Source organism: Onychostoma macrolepis, chromosome 23 (genome assembly GCF_012432095.1).
Source record: "Onychostoma macrolepis isolate SWU-2019 chromosome 23, ASM1243209v1, whole genome shotgun sequence".
NCBI lineage: Eukaryota > Metazoa > Chordata > Actinopteri > Cypriniformes > Cyprinidae > Onychostoma > Onychostoma macrolepis.
Window position 1 is genome coordinate 22880467 of NC_081177.1, and position 20579 is coordinate 22901045.

The 20579-nt window shown below is 37.3% G+C and overlaps 2 protein-coding genes across 4 annotated transcripts; one reads left to right on the forward strand and one right to left on the reverse strand.

Annotated features, from left to right (window-relative positions):
- The first annotated feature begins 850 nt into the window (after window positions 1-850).
- Window positions 851-9052, forward strand: sla2b (Src like adaptor 2b). 2 transcript variants are annotated; one of them, XM_058762881.1, is made up of 8 exons: window positions 851-2315; window positions 4277-4418; window positions 5111-5210; window positions 5293-5379; window positions 5702-5805; window positions 6980-7129; window positions 7616-7748; window positions 8116-9052. In XM_058762881.1, the coding sequence occupies exons 2-8, from the start codon at window positions 4328-4330 to the stop codon at window positions 8246-8248; spliced, it is 798 nt and encodes a 265-aa protein (XP_058618864.1). In that variant the 5' UTR covers window positions 851-2315; window positions 4277-4327; the 3' UTR covers window positions 8249-9052. The 2 variants fall into 2 exon arrangements, with proteins under 2 accessions (XP_058618864.1, XP_058618865.1); XM_058762882.1 differs by having other exon boundaries at window positions 854-2315; window positions 7619-7748.
- A 1006-nt stretch (window positions 9053-10058) lies between these two features.
- On the reverse strand, window positions 10059-20214 carry exosc10 (exosome component 10). 2 transcript variants are annotated; one of them, XM_058762868.1, is made up of 25 exons: window positions 20017-20214; window positions 19729-19865; window positions 18288-18411; window positions 17744-17848; window positions 17446-17599; window positions 16649-16757; window positions 16453-16528; window positions 16263-16373; window positions 16036-16179; window positions 14094-14284; window positions 13839-13995; window positions 13540-13688; window positions 13405-13455; window positions 12544-12655; window positions 12392-12439; window positions 12218-12293; window positions 12019-12131; window positions 11759-11851; window positions 11608-11676; window positions 11173-11266; window positions 11003-11076; window positions 10688-10910; window positions 10528-10589; window positions 10357-10424; window positions 10059-10267 (listed from the first exon to the last, which is right to left on the reverse strand). In XM_058762868.1, exons 1-25 carry the CDS (start codon window positions 20137-20139, stop codon window positions 10237-10239), a joined length of 2694 nt encoding a protein of 897 aa, XP_058618851.1. In that variant the 5' UTR covers window positions 20140-20214; the 3' UTR covers window positions 10059-10236. The 2 variants fall into 2 exon arrangements, with proteins under 2 accessions (XP_058618851.1, XP_058618852.1); XM_058762869.1 differs by having other exon boundaries at window positions 11759-11848; window positions 20017-20213.
- Window positions 20215-20579: the final 365 nt, after the last annotated feature.

Sequence of the window (20579 nt, forward strand, 5' to 3'; positions counted from 1 at the left end):
ATTGGCACATGGTGAACACTGGTAACCTGGTAGGATGACAGCCTACTACGACTATAACTTCATTTGTCATGGGAATTAGTGTTGGAGCATCTTCAGTGACATCACTTTACAGAACACAGAAATGTTTTTATGCATTTGGGCCATTCATTTAAATGACACTGGTGTTTTGGGAGCCTGAAAATGCAAACTTTTGAAAACTGAAAGTCTCTGCGAATTGTGAAAACAGTGCTGTCATGCACATTCATATTACGCGTTCAGTCTATAGGTTTGTGCGCAGTTGGGCTGTCAAATAAAAATTCGAATAATCGTAAAATTTAAAATAAAAATCCACATAAGGCAGACAGACAGAACGTGTTTTTTGCAGTGAGATTTGTTTTGATTGTTTTCTGTTGGCAGTGAGCGTTTTGCGCGCTGTTTTTGCGCCCCATGCGCCTTGCGTTTTAGCCACCTGCTGCGCCTCGCGTTTTTGGAGGGCGCTTTGAGCACCTGAAGTTGAAAAAAGCAACTCCAAACAGAAAAGTGCCCGACATCATTCGTGTGTTTTTCCATTGTCCAATCGAATGAAAGGACAACGGCCTTCCGTTGTGGTGACGAAAGTTTACAGTTGCTTAGAAAGTCCGGAGACTGCAACGATGGAAGAGAAACTTTTGGTGTCTGTCGCGGGTTACCCGGAGCTGTATTTTTTAAGGTTTCTGCTAATATGACCGTTTACTTAACAGCAAAAACCATAAGTTTTCATACCTAAAAAATGCGTTCGGTGTGATCGGGGCCTAAGGCTGCCTTAACGCACACCTAAAATTCTAATGCTTTTTTGCATTCGAATTTTAGGTGTGCATTAAGGCAGCCTAATCAGTGGCGCACGAGATGTGATGTAAGTGTCGTTGCATTTTTGTTTGTTTTTTTTGTTTGTTTTTTTAGCCTATCCAGTTGAACCCACTAGATGCAGCGTTGTTCATTCAAAATATTGCAGAAAAAGAGAACATCAATGCGGAGAAGATCGTGTTTACATCAAAACTGAAACCAAGCTGTTCTCACAGAACAAATATTTTGCGCATTTTCCAGAAGGACATCTATCACCATTGCACTTGCCCATGCAAAAAAGCAGTGCAAAATTCAACTTTTAAAAAAACATGTCTCGAGACTTTATGGTGGTTTTAAATGAAAAAGGTACTCTGTGATTGGCTTTGGCGTTTTGTATTAAACTATGCATGCATACGTGATGTTTTGTTTATAATTGTTTTAGCAACTTAATTATATTTGGTTTATAAACATTATTTTAAACATTATGCAATTTTTTTCACACGGCCATCTTATTGTATTGTTTTGAATAAACGTGCATTTAGTAATATTTTGCTCAGTGCGCCCTTTTGTGGCCTCAGGAGAAAAGCCAAAAGCTTTTTTCCCCCTAACTGAAATTATGCCTTTTAAACTTGAATATTGATAATATTTAAGTACAAAATTCGAATTTAGTTTTTAGCCATTTTGACAGCCCTAGTGCGAAGGTGTGTAGTGTTTCTTTACAGTGACATCGCCATCTACTGGCCTGGCATGCATAATGTGTTTTTAGTCATTTTCACAGATCCATGTGAATGGGGATCATTATAAAGGCATTGCCTTAAATGCCTAACATGAACAATTTTGTGAAACGGTGCATCTCTCTCTCTCTCTTTTTTTTTTTTTTCTGCAACCAGAGTTTAAAATGTTAATGAGCTATAATTATTTGCAGCAAGACTTGTTTTGCAGCTACACGAGCATCTGATCTGATTATTTAGTTTCCATGGCAGTTATTGCTATGGCAATTGGTTTTGGTGCATTTGGGAGTATGTGACATTAAAACTAGCACTAGACAATTTCTGAACCTTTCTGAAACCTTCCTGAAATTTCTAAAGCTGTTTCCGTTGGCGTCTGTATTACTGCATCAATGAGCCCATGACATCATGACATCTCCACTAACATCTGTGTTGTTTATTAGTACAGTTTGAGCTTTCAAAACACCTTCTCCAGTCTGTTCTGGCTGTCAGGCATCTGTGCGTCAGCAAAGGAGTGACAGTTAGACCTGTTCGTCACAGGAAACTACAAGTATCTCAGTGTGCAATGCTACAACACCAACACAACCACAGCAGAATCCAGCAGTGACACTTCACCTGTAACTGAGCTCAACTTCTCTGCTCCTCAAGACAACAAGCCTTTACAGAAATCACTCCAAATAGTTGTCTGAGTTTTCAGGCTGTTGCACACGTTCATAAACAGATGTGCAGTTAAGGATTGTGCTCGTGAATAAGGATTGTCATCATTGCTAGCCTGAGGACCATGAGGTGAGTAAAAGACTTTGTCCAAATTTTTGCAGAGTGCTGTAAGCTTTTATACATTTCGAAGGTTTATCGAAAAAGCACCTTGCACAATATTATAATACAAAGCAATGTTTAATGTTCACATGTGAATATAGATTTATATTAATTAAAATAGTATTTTTGCTTGGCGTAAAGACTGGCAACAATTTTATAATTTTTTTTTTTTTAAGGAAAATATTTAAAGATACTTTGTGTGTAATGTTGAAACAAGGAGCTCTAAACTTCAAAGTCGTAATCTTGAATCTTGAATCAAAGTCAGAATCGGCTTGAAAAGCGTGCGCTTGCATAGGCTCCTTGCTTCAAAGACATTTCAAAGACATTTTTGTTGTGAAATGTGTTTGCTATGATTCTTAAAATGTGTTTGGTATGAAACTTTCGAACAACCTTTCTAGCAACAAGTATATCATTCAGACTTGAGAACTCTTAAAGACGTATTAAATAGCTTAAGTATTGAGAAAAAGACATTCGATGCTCAAGTCACAACAGGAAGTTAGTAACCTTGCTCTAATCTTTGACCAAATGTGCCTTATCTCCATACACTGAGAAAGAAAAAAAAAAGTTGGTGATGAAACCATTTTGACTCTGAAATTATTTGTGAAATTTACTTGCAATTTCTAAGCAGCAGCAAGTAACACACTGAATTAAAATTTTGAAGTAGAAGGACTGCTATCCTGTAAAATGTACTCCAATAATTTACAACAATCTCTAATAATCTACAAGTTGTTTTTTTTGTTTTGTTTTTTTAAATAAGTGCACCCATGAAATGTAATGTTAAACATTATTCAGAAATGTAGAATATGTCTTTAAATGGCTGACGTTTAGGTGTTGGTTTGTTAGTTTGCGTGTGATTGTGCCTGTGTGGTGTACTCCAGTAGAGCCGTGTTCATATGTAGCACATGTAATCAGTTACGCACATGTTATTTTGGTGCCCGGGGTATGAGGTCTGTAATTTGGACCTGGAGACCCTGATGACCTAGTGAGACCCATCTGTGTTACCAGGTGACCATCTGCTCCATAATGTCATATAGCTGTGGGACCAGTGCCACTGCGTTACAATATGATATGGAAAAATGCCCCTGGAGGATCACTAATGAATGCTAATAGAACATTAGGCTTTTGACGGAGTTGATCAGAGCACATTAAATCAGAGCGCTGGTGACATCTTGTGTGTTTACTGAACTTATTAATAACAGCAATTAAATTACAGGGTTATTACAATGTAATAAAGTGTTATTACAATGTAATAACATGCATTACGAATTATAGATGTAGAAATACTAAAAAAGGTAGATATGCAGTATGTCTTGATGGCATTTTAGCACATGAAAAAACATTATGCATAAATGTTCTTGGAAAATACGTAGTTTGTTTTGATCAGACTATCAAGTTCATCAAACCAGCTGATTTCCTTTAAATTATTTACAGTAATCATTTTTTTTATATCGACCCTGTGGGAAGGCAGTGGAAGATAGCTGAACCTCAGCACTTTACAGTTGCTTCATCAGAGTCATTTGAGAATGAGTCACATTATATAATGGTTTCATCTAAGCTAGTAATATTTGGCCTGTTATTTGCATACTGAATCATTTTAATCTATTGATTTTGCTGTATGTGTTTATTATTCAGGCGCAATAACTGCGGCTTGTACTGTTGTGATGTAACTGAGCATGACAGAAAATAGTTTTCTCAGTGTTTTACCAGATCTATTTTTAGAAAGGCCACCCCTTTTTAACCAAGGTAAATAAGTGCGTGATACTGAAAGTACAGATGGAAAGTTTTCATCGTGGTTTGTCAGCATCCTTCCTCCTTATGTTCAAAGTGTGACATAAGAAAGCCACGGCATGATCAAATTGATTGTTTTGTTTTGTTTTAGTTTAAAGAAGAACAGAATCAATACTAAAATATTCTCGCTCTTCTGTTCTTAGATTGTGGTTCCCATCAGCACTGTGTGCCTGAAAACTCCCGAGCAGTCGGACATGGGCAGTCGGCCCAGTAAAGACCGGCGTGGATCCAGCGCACATGCTGTTCTCTTGGACACGGAAGAAAGCACTGACCCGCTGGCCATGGGTGAGTTCAGCACTTTATATCTGCACGAGCTGATTTTAGAAATGCAGCACTAAATGTAAACAAGTCTAATAGTGAAGCTCATTCAGATGTGCGTATGGATTCACTAGCAATGTTTTATTGACTCTTGCAATTGTAGCATTCAGTGGTGCTTTACTAGCACTCATACTTAAGGGTAAGAATTTCAGTGCCACACTGTAAATTGTGGCACTTAATCTGAATGATAAAATGTAAACTATAAAAATATCTTGTTTTTAAAATTGTAATAAAACTTGTGTATATAATGAGTCTTATACCTTTTCAATGATATATAGTTTGTCATGGTTAGATTATAATTTATTTGTAATATAATGAAGTAAACTTGAGGGGAGGGGATGGGTGACTGTTAAATGATCTGCATTAAAACTAAAGTTTTAAAATTGCACATAACCATACGTTTTAAAATTGCACACATAATTTTCACATAACCATACGTTTTGTGAAACATAACCATACGTAACATAACCATACGTTTTGTAAATTGCACATAACCATACGTTTTAAAATTGCACACATAATTTTCACTATAAATGTTAAGACAACTTTTTTGAATTACTGTGCATTTTTAATCATGTGGCTTGTTGAGGAGCTCTCTTTATAATATTATAATATGCTAAACCAGCTGGACTAAAGGTGTTGTTTTGATCTGTGTGCAGACAGCGGTAGATTCGTGGTGGTGTCCCTGTACGACTATCCGTCCAGAGGTCCAGGTGACTGCGCTATCAGAATGGGAGAGAGGCTCAACATTTTGTCAGAGTAAGTGTGCTGTAACACAGTGAGTGTAAGTGTGCCTCATCCTCATCGGGCTGATTGTCTGATGATATATTATGTGTTACAGTGAGGGAGAGTGGTGGAAAGTCAGTTCATCAGCCACAGGAAATGAGAGCTACATCCCCAGCAATTACACCGCCAAAGTGTACAACAGGTGAGCTGAACTCTCACACTCTTTAAATCGGCTCTTTCTATTGGTTTAGAGTGTGTACAGTACATCATGACATCACACCCACGGTCAGGTGGTCTGGTGGAGTGTGTTCCATAAGTGACATCGTCGTTATTCCTCCAGAGGCGGTGATGTCAGTTTTAGTTTCTGTAGAGTGGGCTCAGCTCGGTACAGTGTGATCTGATTATCAGTTTGGCGACGCACTGTACCCATAATGACCCTGCTGAACACTCGTCACATGATGCTCTGACTCTGCCTACTACTTTTCCCTCAGCTCTGTCACTCATCTGTGTGTGTGTTCGTGCAGGTGGCAGTTTGTGGGTCTCAGCAAACAGAAAGCAGAGGAACTGCTGCTGCTCCCCCATAATCAGCCCGGATCCTTCCTGATCAGAGAGAGCGAGACCTACCCAGGTACCTGTGTGCTAATGCTAGTTACATTACTAGCATTGTTGTTTTTCACTTACCACTATCACAGCTATCTGCAACAAACAATTATTTTGACAATTGATTAATCTAATGATCATTAAAACTATTAATCGACTAATCTTTTATTTTGGTTACACTTAAGTATAGGGAACAATTCTCACTATAAACTAGTTGCTTATTAGCATACCTATTATTAACATATTGGCCGTTTATTAGTGCTTATAAAGACCATGACCATATTCTACATCCCTAATACTACCCAATACCTAAACTTAACAACTACTTTACTAACTATTAATAAGCAGCAAATTAGGAGTTTGAGGCAAAAGTCGTAGTTTGAACCTTAAAATAAAGTGTTACCTTGATTTTTTTTCACCAGTAGGATTTGATCGAATATTCAGCTTTTGCAATTTGTTAAAATATTGAGTTTTTATTTATTCTATACATATACATATAGAGCTGCTTTATAGCAGAAAATCAAGTTGAAATCAAGTTTAAGCAATATATTGCATGAAGTTTTATATAAATAAACATACGTGACTTTACTGGAGTGACAATTGCAGAGCAAATATATCCACGTCACTATGATCAGATGCTTTCTGAACTGCTGTTTTCTCACCGCTGTCATGTTTGTTGTGTGTTTATTTCATTATTGAGAGGAAAGCGCACAACACACATTTACATATTCATCTAAACATTCTCAGTAGCACCAGGATGTTTGCTAACACTAAACCACTGCTAGCTTATATCAAACTGCTTTTTACCCGTAACTGAAAAGTGAAAAATACTTTGTTGTGATTGCAAGGCCTTTAGACATGACAGCATTTTTTGTTCGGCTACTGATTCAGCTTTATTTGCACATCTCATGAGTGCAGTGTCTTCTTCTATTGGATTGCATGCAGGAGGGCTCCAGCGCCACACTGGTCAAACCACAGTATTGCAGGCCCTTAAATTACATCATATGAGATCAAATGACTACTCAACAGCAAAAATATTTGTGGAAAAATGTTTTATTGTCGCGTTTGTTAGTATCGACTAATCGTTTCAGCCCTACTCACGAAAACCGAAATAACCGCATAGCAACACCCAGGAAACTACCCAGGGCTACAGAAGACGTCAAATCTAGTTTGTGTTCACGTATGTTTTTTTTTTCACCTAGGTAACCACACTCTGTCAGTGCGTAGGAGCAGCTCGCATGAACGCGCTTCTGTCAAACACTACCGTATCAGCTGCATCGAGAACGGCTGGGTCTATATCTCTCCTGGACTCACGTTCAGGACCCTCTCAGACCTGGTCGCACACTATTCAGGTACACACAAACACACTCTCAGATACAGCCAGTAACTCATTGCTGGCACCCAGTGATTGTGTGTGATGTTGCTGGGTTTCTGCTTGATACTGACTAATAGTTTTGAGGAAATGTTTAAATCATGTACTCACACGAGAGGTGGACTCCAGTCATGCCAGTGCCTATAAAACCCTGTTTTATTCTAGATCATTTTCAGGGGTGGAATAAATTGTGGCCCAAAAAAAAAAGAAATGCTGTGAATAGGGTAATTCTACAGCTAACAGACTTTATGCTCTATCCAGCGTCAGTAATCAAAGACCACTGGTGTATCATCAGAAACCAAACAAAAAAAGTTGATTATGTAGTGCGCTGTTAAGTAAATAGTACTGGCAACCACACAAAACTCATTGGCAACCACACAGCAACATGCTAAAATATATTTTGGCTGAACGTGCAGAAATGTGTGTAAGTGTTGTGGGCAGAGATTAAATGTAAACTGTCCCTCAGAAGTATCGGACGGGCTGTGCTATACGCTGGGGGAGCCATGCTACATCGTTGGATCCAACAATGTTCCTGTGGTAACCGGCCCACCTCCGGTTGCTGTGAAGAGGCCTACTATAAACTGGAAAGATGTGGACAGGTGCGTCAAATGCAGATCACCCAAAAATGAAAATTCGTTCATCATTTACTCACCCTCAAGTTGTTCCAAACCTGTCTGAGTTTTTTTTTTTTTTTCATCTGTTTAACACAAAAGAAGATATTTTGAAGAATGTTGTTAACCAAACAGTTGCAGGTAGCCATTGACTTCCATTATATTTTGTTCCATACTTTAAACATTAAATGGTAGCCATTGACTTCCAGTTACATTCTTCAAAATATCTTTCGTGTTCAACAAAAGAAAGAAATTCATACACGTTTGGAACAACTTGAGGGTGAGTAAATGATGACAGAATTTACATTCTTTTCCAAAACTAGTAGAGCAGTTTCTAAACGAGTTTTCTTCACAGCTCCATGATCTTTGGGCAGAAAAAAGACGGTGCAGAGGACTCTATAGTGAGCGACGGCCTGAAGGAGGCCATTAACTCATACCTCTACATGACGGAGGAATGTGAGGACTGCTGTCAGCTCTGGGACACATGATTGGAAGACGGTCATGAAACTTGGAGGACAAGTGTTTAAATGACTTAGGACTCTTGATGCCGTGATATGGGTTAAAACACTTTACAGAAACCCTGAAACTAATTTTTCGTGACCCAGATGCGGAAAATGAACCAAAACGCATCTAAGCGTCTTTTTTCGTTCATGAATTTCTGCGTATAAACTGTTTAAGAGCGAAAGCGGCGTTGGATGAAGTTCCCGGACGCACGCGCTGACTCATTGCTGTTCTTCCAGAGTGGGTGCTGGAGACAAAGATGTCACAGTTTCCTTTGTGGATGTGCTCCTGGCGGACATGAAAGAGAAAACGACTGAAGGAAAGAACGACAGAGTGTGTGAGTGGGAGGGGGAACACAGCTGGGTGGCATACGCATCCATTTCCACTCCACTCACACTTTCTGGAACTTTATCAGCGTCGTGCTCATTACAAATGTGATCACAATCACATTTTTTGTTGAAAATGCAGAACAAAATGCGTATTTATGACTGTGTAACTATATACTGTTGCCCAAAAATGAAAACTGTCATTCCAAACCTGTTTGAGTTTCTTCTGTGGAACACAAAAGAAAGTTGATAACCAAACATTTTCAGCTCCATTGACTATAAAAAATGTAATGGAAGTCGCAATAGTTTGGTTATCAACTTTCTTTAAAAGATGGTCTTTAGTGTTCAAAGTCATACAGGTTTTGAGGTGAGAAAAGTCACAATTAATATTTTTGGGTGAACTATCCCTTGTGACTTATCGACATCAGTTATGTTCTTTTAAATAAACTCGAAAGAAAAAACGAGGTCATCTTTGTATTTGTAGAAGCTGACAAAAGCATCTCGAGTTGTTTCCTGTCTTTGCACCTATTGTTTAGAAAAGAACCGCAGTCTTGAGCAGCAGGAAGTGAAAGGTTGTGCATGTGGTCTGCTCTCGGTGTGCAGATGGAATATTTATACCAGTTATGTTCTTAAACATCCTTAGTGTAGTACTAATGAGTCTTAAAAATGAATGGCTTTAGATATTAAAAATGAGAATTGATTTGAGACGTTCAAGGCTTTCTATCGGTTACATCAACCACAGTTTCTCCTCCACACAACTTTGAACTAAAGATTTCCATGTTATATAATCTTGCCAGACTGCATGTTTCTCTGCACGTGGTGAAGCGAATGACTGGCACAGTAGTTTGTTTGCTAAAGGCAGAGCTGTTACTTTGCAGTGCCATCCAGAGGCTGTAGTATGTGCTGCAGAAGAAGAAAAAATACTATAGTGGCAATGAGTGTTTAGACACGAATGTCATTAAGATTCATTATTAAACCAAGAAATGCTTCAAAGGCTTCCACTTTGTCTCAAAAGATATTTTAGGTTTCTGTTATAAAAACTTTGTTTAATGTCCAAATGAAGTCAACAGTTCAGAGGAACAAACAAGCTTTGCAAACGCCCCTTTCACTTGTCACGCTTCAAAATCACAAATACAGCTCTTATGGGTCTATAAAAGTGAAGGCATGCCTTAACAGGTCAAATTGGACTACTTTCAATAAAAAGTCCAACTTATTAGAAATACATTTAATTTGAAGTTTAGCTTACCTGTTGAAGAAACAAATCGCAAGTTTGTTTTAATGTTTAACATTCGAACCATTGAACGAACATTTTTTTGCCTGCCACAGATCGCTATCAGGATGTGAAAAGAATTTCTACCAGTATAACAATATTTCTGGAAACAAAATGCCTTCCCTACCTTTAATTTTGCAGAGAAAAAAAAAAAAAATCCTAAACGTCTAAGCTTCAAATAAAAACAAGGCACAAGAGAAAAATGTTTTAAAATCTCATTTTAATGACAGATCAAATACCACAAATTAATGTGTACAAGCTCAATGCTGTACTGAAACCGTGACAAATAATTCAGATTGCAAAGCATATCAATGTTATAAAGGACGCTTTTAAAAAGGAAAACAAAAATAGGGGAAGGTCAGCCATCAGTTGAAGACTTCTATCTCTTGGGCCAGTTGTGGCGAAACCCTCTGGAAACAGAAATAAACCCATTATACAAATTTTGTTTTTTTTAATCCAGCAATGATTGATTTCTTGAGTCTAGGTGTGTGTGTGTTACCTGTCAGATTTGGCGGGGACATAAGACATGCTCCTGCCTCCCAAAGCGTTTTTCTTCTGTCCTTTTTTCTGAGAATCAAAGTTGGCAAAAGAATCAGAGATCTTGCACAGCTAAATCAATCCCAGCTGAGATTTGTGTGACAGTGAACGTAGGTTGAAAACTGGTTCATACCTTCTGCTTGGGTCCATGTGCTTGTCTGTTCGGATCAAACTGTGAACTCTCTTTTGATTTGCCTGTGTGGATAAAATACAAGCAATGAAGACAATGCACTGAACCAATAGGAAAAATCCATATGAAAAAAAAAAAAAAAAAAAAAAGGCAGATGTTGTACCATCAAATATTTTAAAATTTGACTGGCTGTAGTCAAAAGGTTTAAAATCTTGTTCGGGAACTTCAGGCTCTTGAACGTTTTTCTGTTTCTTTTTTTTCTGAGCAGGTTTTGTCGACTGATCAGCCTCACTTTCAGTCTTTGAGACTTTAATTTTTGGTTTAAGACTCCCTTCACCAGCATCACTGGCAGCTCTCTCTCTTTTCTGTCCAGCCTGCTTTGCTTCCTAAGAACACAAGATCAACAAAACCTGTTAGTGGTTTAAATAAAGAAAAGCAAATACAGCTAGTAACGTTGGGTGAGCTGAAGCTTCCTCACTGCTACTTGCTGCCGGACAGTGTGAACGTTTTGCAGCGACTCCTGGTAGCTCAGTTTGGCTTTCTTTCGTTCCTCTGAAAGACAAAAACAAACATTTATGCACACATAAATCATCACAAAGTTAGTGTATTAAAACATCAGACTACGCAGAGTTTGTCTTGAGTTTGTACCTTGAGCTTTCTTGGCCTGTTCTTTAGCCTGCTGTTTCTCCTGCGCCTCCTTCTGCTGCTGCTCAATACTTTGTAATTTCCAGCGGTTATGAATCTGTATTAATCAGAACAAAATTAATCAATATAAGCCAGTAGTCAATGCAACCTGAAATGAATTGATAGGCGCCTTCATATTTCCAGCCTTAACACCCCATATTTATATGATTATCTGCACATTTGTCTACACTTGTCAATTGTATTGTCCATTGCAACATCTATCCGTCAAGATTAAACATGAAGAAATACATCATAAAGGAGTAAGTGTTTAAAACCATTAAAACTGGAGACATTATTTTGCTATAAGAAAAAGTTTAAAAAAAAGTAGTATATCCTTAGTTGGGGACACCCCTAATACATACATACACACCCCATAAAGAGGAAAAAAACAAACTATACCTCATAAATCTTTGAAGAGGGGTCATATTTGGCATTCTTGGAAATGTGAATGTCCTTTGATGGTAAATACTGAAAACGAGTGTTGAAATGTCAGTGAATAAGTACACAACACAACTTGACAAAAGGCATGGACTAAACTGAAGTACTGTACCATTCTGAAGGGGTTCTCAAACGACTCCATGATGCTGTGAGCTTTTTGTTGTGCCACAGTCAGATGAACAGGAGCTGCTGCTGCCGCCTCCTCCTCAAATACACGACAAAACAAACATCCTCAACTCACATAAGCGCTCTCAAAACTAAAAAAAATAACCTCAAACTTATGCTAGACTTTACAATACGTGCGGACACACCAGAACATGCTAAATGAGAGACACAGACAGGTTTCTCTGAATTTCTTTTAAAAGGTCCTACCGCAAAGAGGGTGATTTTTGCTGAAGCGATCAGGCCGTGCAAGGATTTTTCCTCTTGGTTCATGCTTTCATCCTCCTCTTCTGAAAACAAAACTCCTGGTTTGGTTGGAGTTTCTAAATATATGCGGAGAAAATGTCAACAAGTTGCTTTAAATCAACACAAAGGCAAATCATGAGGTCTGCATGACATCTAGACCTACCAAAAGAGGAGAGGTCCAGGAAATCACTTTCAGACGAGCGGGAGGTGTCATGCGGTCCGAATAAAGTCGTCTGTGGCTAGAAGACAACAGCAAGAGGGGAAATTAGAAATAAACACAATACAGCTTCTTCTACCAGTTTGGATCCACAGAAAAATGCTGAACATGTCAACACACCTTTCTTTTAGGGGTCATCGATTTCCTCTTTTCAGTAAGTACCTCTGCCTAAAAACAGAGAACATTCATATTCACAGTCTAGAATTTCATATTTATATTACAAATTGAAGTGAAACAAGAAGCAGAGTCTATGAGCTAAATAGTGTTAATACCTTGAGTAAAGGCGTCTCTCGAGCCTGTTTGATAAGCTGATGAAGCTCATTGATCTGCTGGCGCACTAGTGGTGGAGTGGGGTTACAGCACGCGACGATGCCCTGAGGCTCCCTAGAGTGAACAACACATACAGCCTTCAAAAGAAGAAAACATTTAAATGATAGAAAGAATAAAAAAAAAAAAATAAAATTTCAAACTAAACTGAAAAAAAATGGCTTGTTTAGAAATCACCTACATTTCAACATCTTTTCAGTAATTTGGCCCATTCTAATAAACGACTATTATCAAATGCAAACTTATGACAATGTGTGGAGGTTAGCCAGTCATAACAGAGTTCACACACACGCACTACTGTTCAATATTTGGGGTTGGTAAGATTTTTTTTTAAAGAAGTCTCACACCAAGGCTGCATATTTGATTATTGCATATGCGAATTTAAAATAACTGTTTTCTATGGTAATATATTTCTGTAATGGTAAAGCTGAATTTTCAGCATCATTACTCCAGTCTTCAGTGTCACATGATCCTTCAGAAATCATTCTAATATGCTGATTTGCATCTCAGAAACATTTATTATCAATGTTGAAATGTTTTTTTTTTCATCATTGCCACTTAGTTTAATGCATCCTTGCTAAATAAAAGTAACGGTTTCTTTTAAAATATATATATATTTTTAAGGATGTGCATGTCTATATGGGTATACAAAAACAGCAAGTTTCATTCTAAGACTTAAGAAAATTTTAAATGCTCAAAATACTTTAGTGGCAAAAAAAAAAAAAAAAAAAAACACCCTTACAAGTGGGCAACTTTAAATGAAAACGTATTGATTAAATTTAGGATACCCCCCCTTTTAAACTTACTTTGGAAGCTCCTCAGCGATCTTAATCATCATGTGGTTTGGTAAGATATATCTGTGGAGAAACACCACATTCATGAATCACAGCGACTAGTAATCTGTCAACAGACACATGCATAGAAACGGTTTGGAGCATTACCCAGTGCTCTCATCTTCGTCTCGTGCCAGTTTATCTCTCCAGGCGTACAGCAGTCTGAAGGCCGCCAGCTGCTGTGTGTTGAAGCTCTTCTTCTGCTTGCGGTACAGCTCCATGTACGAGTCCTCCGTAAAAACAGGCTTCACATATTTCTAAAGAGAAAGACGAGATGGATATAAAAATATTCAGAACTTCATTTGAAACTGGTTCCTTTTATTGATTCAGTTGAACTTATTCAAAGTGATTACCACAACAAAACAAACACACAGTTTATCGTTAGGTATGAAGAACCCGGTCCATACCTTGAGCGAGAGGTCTCTGCTTTTATCCCAGACCTGCTGGATGAGGGTGGGTTGGCTGTTGCCCGTATCAAACAGGTCAGCTCGGACTCGATCGTACACGTACAGCAGATAGTGAGTGTCAGCCTGAGCGTACTTCAACATCTCATCCGGCAACGGTCTACAGACACACAACACGCACTAGTGTTACCACAATGACCGTTACAGCCATCAGGAACGATATCAATCGGTGCTAAATATATTGAGCGTTGGGATTACCGTATCCTCCAGTCTGCCAGCTGGTAGCGTTTATCAGAGCTGACACTGCAGTAGACTTTCAGGAGATGGTCAAGCGAGTTTCGGCCGAGGTTTAGGCATCGCGCAGCATGATGGGTGTCGAACATGTTGACCACATAAAGACCCAAGTCCTTTTGTAGCCACTCGATGTCAGAGTCAGCCCCGTGAAACACCTGCAGGAGCAACACATGACGCATGCAACATAAACCACAGTAATCATCAAATGGCATTCACAGCACATTTAATATACTTAATGCAACATTTTTTATCAATGAAAATCAACCTTCAGCTGGATATACATGTAATATGGGAATTAGTTGAACTTGTTTGATGAATGAAGTTTATTAGATTATGATATTATTAGAAAAAAAAAAAATTACACCACCCATGCAGCCTTATTTACATAATCCCAAGTCATTTTGGAGGTGACTGATTTATTGCATATAATGTTGTCATTTATTAGTAAAAAGAGCAACGTTTGTCTTTAGATTTGAATTTGATTATATACGCATATGCAAATTTAAATGACAAGCAACTCCCAAAATTCAATTTATAGCTAAAGAACTACAATATTAAAATACTCAAATCCAAGGCACTCGAGTACTGTGAAAAAATTAAAAAGCCTTTATTCACATGGCTTTAAAAAAATAAAAATAAAACATTTATGCACCGATGCGTTGCGGCTCACTTGCCTTCATCAGGGTGTCAATTTACAAACACACTCAGAGCTCATTTAAACAATCAGTTGGTCACATGACAGTCACCGGAACAGGTGACAAATATTTTAAAGCCATGTGAATAAAGGCTTTTAATGTTTTCACACTACTCGTGTGTCTTGGATTTATGAGTATTTTGATGATAGAAAAGAATCCCACATCCAAAGAGCACCAATTTATGGATGTTTTACACCCCAGCAGGAGGGTTTTTGCATAATTTTGAATGTATGAACTACAATATTACTTTACACTATGCATAAACACACACCAGTATTATTTTAATATAACTGAGATACTATTATAGCTTTTATTTTTATATTTTTCATTTTAAAGTCTTTGTCCTTTTTACAAGCTTTTGTTTTTTTAAATACACACACATATATATATATATACATTTTTTTTTTCCCAGAAATTAAAATGGCTATTTTAGCACAAATTTAATTTAAATGATTTAAAAGATTTTTATATACATTTTATTTCAATTAATGTTTAACTCATTTCAAGGGATGTAGATGTATTTATGGTTTTAGTTAACTTTAAAAACCTTAACACCCACAAGAGCTGCACGATTCTGAACTAAAAATAATGTGACAAAATATTGTTGCTGCAGCATTTAAAAGACTTTAATTCATTTGAATGAATTAAGCATTTTAATATACATTATATTTTAAATGTATATTTAATACACCAACTTTTTATATTAAAATGATGAAAAAGTGGTTTAAATGAATGATTCAATACTTCGCTTGATTTTCATTACTGCCGTTTTTGAACGAATCTCTTGAATGAACGACTCAGTGACCAATACATTTTTTAACAGTCACTTGTTGCCACCTAGTGGCGAAACGATGCAATCGACAAACATTTGAAGTGCCAGTTACTTTCAAAAGGGGATTTGCTATATTTTGATCGCTTCCTTAGACATCAGTCTATATATCCGAACTACAATATTTCATCCCAATATTTATGTGTTAATATGAATGACTGTAAGACAGAAGTAATACTGTAGTTGAAAAGCCTGTTTGCGAAGCGGTTTCTTACTCAAACATGGTAAGTGTCTGTCAGTGGCAGCGGGAACACAGATTTGAATGTTGTCATTTAAAAAAAGACCACGGTCTTTTAACGATTTATCTTGCAGCTCTAACACACACACACACAAATCTAAGTGGGTAAATCTAATAGAGGAGCATAGTATTAAAGTCAATCACCTTCACAATGGCAGGGTCAGTGAAAGTCTCGTTTAAGATGTACATTTCACTGCGCAGTTCCAGCGTGTCTATGATGAAATCCTCCTCTCGTGTTGATATCTGCATCAGACACGTGATTCCCAGAAAGCTTCTGTAGGAATGATGCTGGAAACAGAGAATTTGTGCGAATTGAACACCTAAAGTGATACACGACCAAACAGCATCATGAAAACCTGAAACAGTCATACCTCCAGATCCACGGCGAACTCCGACGTCTTGGCTAACTTCTCATTCAAAGCAACGAGGTCATCTAAAGTGTTGATAAATTGACAAGTGGACTCGGAAAGAGGTTTATACATCTAAAACACAAAGAAAATACATCAGTGATTGAAAACACTCATCACAGCTCCTGAATAATAGGATGATTGGGACATTCACCTGGACTTCAGGTTTACACTTCAGACTCTCCGGCATGACCAGATGATCCAATTCATAATGATAAGGGTGAGAAAACCTGGGAAACAGCATTACAATCCATTTAAAACAAGACTAATATTAAACACTGCTGTAAAATAACTAACAAACACACAATGGACCTCTTTAAACTGAGTGAATCACATGAATCTGGTCTTACATGTCGTCCACATGCTCTTTTGTTCTCTGCTGATGGATAAAATCAGCCAATGCAGCAGGAACATCCAAATCCTCCGGTCTCTCCTTACGAATGTGTTTGTTGGCAAAATCTAGTCATACAATTGGTTACAATTTAGTATTTGAACACATTACTATTTTTTTAAATTGAATTATTTAATATTAAAATTATTTGAACTACCATTTAAATTATATTACAGTTTATTTTTATTTAATGTATATTATTACTCTTTAAAATGATCACATTACTATTTAAACATTACTATTTTTAAATTAATTACTATTTAACAAAAATGATTTCAACTCATTACAATAACATATACATATATATAATTTATTTTTTAGTACTGGGCAATAATTAATCGCATCCAAAATAAAAGTTGTTTATATAATGTGTTTGTACTGTGTATGTTTAATATGTATATATAAAAATACACACACATACAGTATATATTTTGAAAATATTTACATGTATATATAAATATATTTAATATATAAACATAACATTTATCTTAAACATATACATGCATGTGTATTTATATATACATAAATATACACAGGACACATACATGTATTATGTACACAAAAAAAAAAATAATAATTTGATGCGATTAATCATTGCCCTGCACTATTTATTTATTTATATATATAAAAATATAGGACGTCCAGACAGTGTACTTCTAAACGTTAGCAATATAAATATTAGCAAAGAGCAGTCCACATAGGCTGTGAAAATTAGAAAAAAAAAAGTGCTGTTGTCACTGAGGGTTTCACACTCACATGATGGCAGAGGTTTAACTGCATTGGGTTTGATGAAGATTTTGGAGACAAACGGAGTGTTGCTGTTATCCACTTTCTCCTTGAACTTGAGCTGTGGCCGCTGAATGTTTTTAGCATGTAGAAGGTGAAAGGTCTCATCCCTGCGCTCTCCGCCCTGTGAGGACGAGAAAAGCTGCCATCATGCCAGAACCAGCTCCTCAATGACCAACCAGACTTTATTAAAACATGTGATCAAGTTAAACTAATCTCTCTCCAACAAATAATCTCCCAAATTAAAAGGATGAGCTGAGAAACTAACCCTGCGATTCCAGCTGGACACGACAATCTTTGGCGGCTGATATCCTGCAGGCATCACCGGCTGCTGGGTGCGACTCACACCAGAGGCCTCGTCCAGGAGAATGCCCTGAACACAGACCGCACTGCATTTAGCTATTTTACACATGTGACAGGATAGAAGACAGACTTGTAGCACAGGACTAAAAGAATTGAGACCGAAGACCTTTTCACCTTTTGTAATTCCTGCAGGTACAACAAAATGACTTCATACGGTGTTGACTAAAAGCCTGCTCACACCACGAATGATAACAACGCTATATAAGCATCCTGCACATTAATAGCACACTCTGCTTTTATATTGCCTGCTGCTTTAAATGCTCAAGTTTTTTAAAGCCAGGTGGACTCTGGCTAGGATTCAACTGTGGTGTGGACTTCACTGTTCTCATAGAACTGGAACAATTATTAAAACTTTATATTTACTGTTATCATTCTTGGTGTGAACGGGCAAGATGGACAGACTAATCTGCAGAAGACCTGAAGCTTGAATCACAGTGTAAGACTCGTACCACTTTCTCAAGGATGGCATCGTTCGAGTCCACCACCAGGTCGAACCTGTCCTCCAGTCCAGTCAGTCTGTTCCTGTCTCTCATGTGAGATCTACAGCCATGATGCTGCATTATCTGGCTCATACTGTCAGAGAAATACACAAACAGGGTTTTCTGTTTTATTCATGTCAATTTAATACCTTAAAACCTTTTTATGACCAAGTAAAAACTAATGAACACAATGTAATGTATTAGCAACACTTCAAAAGTTTGAAAATGCAACTTCCAACCGATCTCCATCACTTTTTAACTCAGATAGATAGATAGATAGATAGTGCTCCCAACCTCTAGAATATAGAAAATAACTTTTATTGTACCTTCTGATCACATTGCAAGAAAGTTAATTTTTTTCTCAATATTTTTCTTGTTTTCCAGCACAAATCTCTAAGGATTCTTAAGTCAAGATACATTTACTTGAGAAACACACAGACATAAGTCTTGTTCTCTGTAAAATTGTTGAAAGGAAGTGAGATTATGATTAAAAATACTAAATATCAGCCAATGTGCTTAGAAAAATCTACTTCAAAGGGAAAACAACTTTTTATACACCACAGACGGATTTGTTTTAAACATAATTTGGTTCAATTTCTCAGAAAGAATCATCTAAATCATTTTTCAACTCAAGTAAGAAAATGCACCTTGATTTAAGGACGTTTACATATGTGGCCCTGGACCACAAAACCAGTCATAAGGGTCAATTTTCCAAAATTGAGATTTATATATCATCTGAAAGCCGAATAAATACGCTTTCCATTGATGTATGGTTTGTTAGGATCGGACAATATTTGGCTGAGATTCAACTATTTGAAAATCTGGAATCTGAGGGTGCAAAAAAATCTAAATATTGAGAAAATCGCCTTTAAAGTTGTCCAAATGAAGTTCACAGCAATACATATTACTAATCAAAAATGAAGTTTTCATATATTTACAGCAGGAAATTTACAAAATATCTTCATGGAACATGATCTTTACTTAATATCCTAATGATTTTTGGCATAAAAGAAAAATGGATCATTTTGACCCATGCAGTGTATTTTTGGCTATTGCTACAAACATACCCCAGCGACTTAAGACTGGTTTTGTGATCCAGGGTCATATATTTGTATTGGGAGAAGAAGAAAAAACTGATGAAGACATACATTTTTTTAGCATTATATACATTCAATGCCATGACTTTAAGACTTTCTGCTCTGATTTAATTAGTGGAAGGGCAAATTAAGACTAGAAAAATTATAAATCAGCAGAAACCCTGAACATTGGTTTTACTTCATTCCTTGATTGTCTGTATATGTTCCATGAACCCATGTATACAAATTGATCTACTTTGTGATTTATATATCAAGAGTTAGCCAACACAATATACACATGATCTTAATGAGTGTATCAGGGTGCAGTGTTTTACCAGTGCAAGAGCTGGTCTCCCTGTGAAGCGCAGAACTGCTGGAAGGCAGGGAAGCTGCGGTACAGATCAAACTCATCCCCGGCTGCTGGAAGAGCTGCAGACGCTTTCGTGGCGGAGACCACCGCTCCCAGACCGTGCTGTCAAACAAACATCAGCAAACAGCTACATTCATCCACAGCTCAAACCACACTGCGTGTGCACACATGGCTACTCTCTCCACGCAGCAATGTGTTTACAGTTAGCTACAACGCTGACAACGAAATTCACACATTGAAACGATCCACCGACCTTGACAAATGCGTCGACATCCTTAAAACCCGGACAAAACTCCGTCTCCTCCTCTGTTTCTTCAGATGGTGAAGAATGATCGCTCTGTTTAACAGTGGCAGCACTACTCGAGGAGGCAGCCATATTGAAAACATTAAATCACGAAGATTGCAGCCTCGCGAGAATACCTCTTCTTCTGCGCCAACACGTGTGTCAACGCCAGCCGATATCGCCACCTGGAGGACAGTTGTGTTACACCTGGCGACTCTTGTGGACGTAATAAAAGCATCATTTTTTTTGAAAAGGACCTTCAAAAGGGTCTATTCAGTTTTTATAGAACTGCATCCGATTGAAGACATAATTTGGCATAATTAATCTCAGCACTGAATGAAAATTACTATCATTTAGGTATTTATAAAAAAAAAAAAAAAAAAACACTACTTGATCTTTCTAAATATGTTAGACTTGAGACACATCAAGATTGTAATGGCTTTTATAGTAATTAAAGATTCAAAACTGTCACGCTGGAAACGATGGCTTCTTTTCCAAATAAATATGTAATAATTATCGTTTCGAATAATACG

Bases quoted from the DNA above. Each gene is read 5' to 3' on its own strand.
- exosc10 (XM_058762868.1), bottom strand. From the start codon at position 20,139: ATGGCTGCCTCCTCGAGTAGTGCTGCCACTGTTAAACAGAGCGATCAT. The intron at 16,529-16,648 runs GTAAGACCAGAT...GCTGTTTCCCAG, and splicing joins AAAGAGCATGTGGACGACAT to GTTTTCTCACCCTTATCATT. The intron at 11,077-11,172 runs GTACAAACTCAA...TTTGTCTTTCAG, and splicing joins ACAGGCCAAGAAAGCTCAAG to AGGAACGAAAGAAAGCCAAA.
- sla2b (XM_058762881.1), top strand. From the start codon at position 4,328: ATGGGCAGTCGGCCCAGTAAAGACCGGCGTGGATCCAGCGCACATGCT. The intron at 4,419-5,110 runs GTGAGTTCAGCA...ATCTGTGTGCAG, and splicing joins CACTGACCCGCTGGCCATGG to ACAGCGGTAGATTCGTGGTG. The intron at 5,380-5,701 runs GTGAGCTGAACT...GTGTTCGTGCAG, and splicing joins ACCGCCAAAGTGTACAACAG to GTGGCAGTTTGTGGGTCTCA.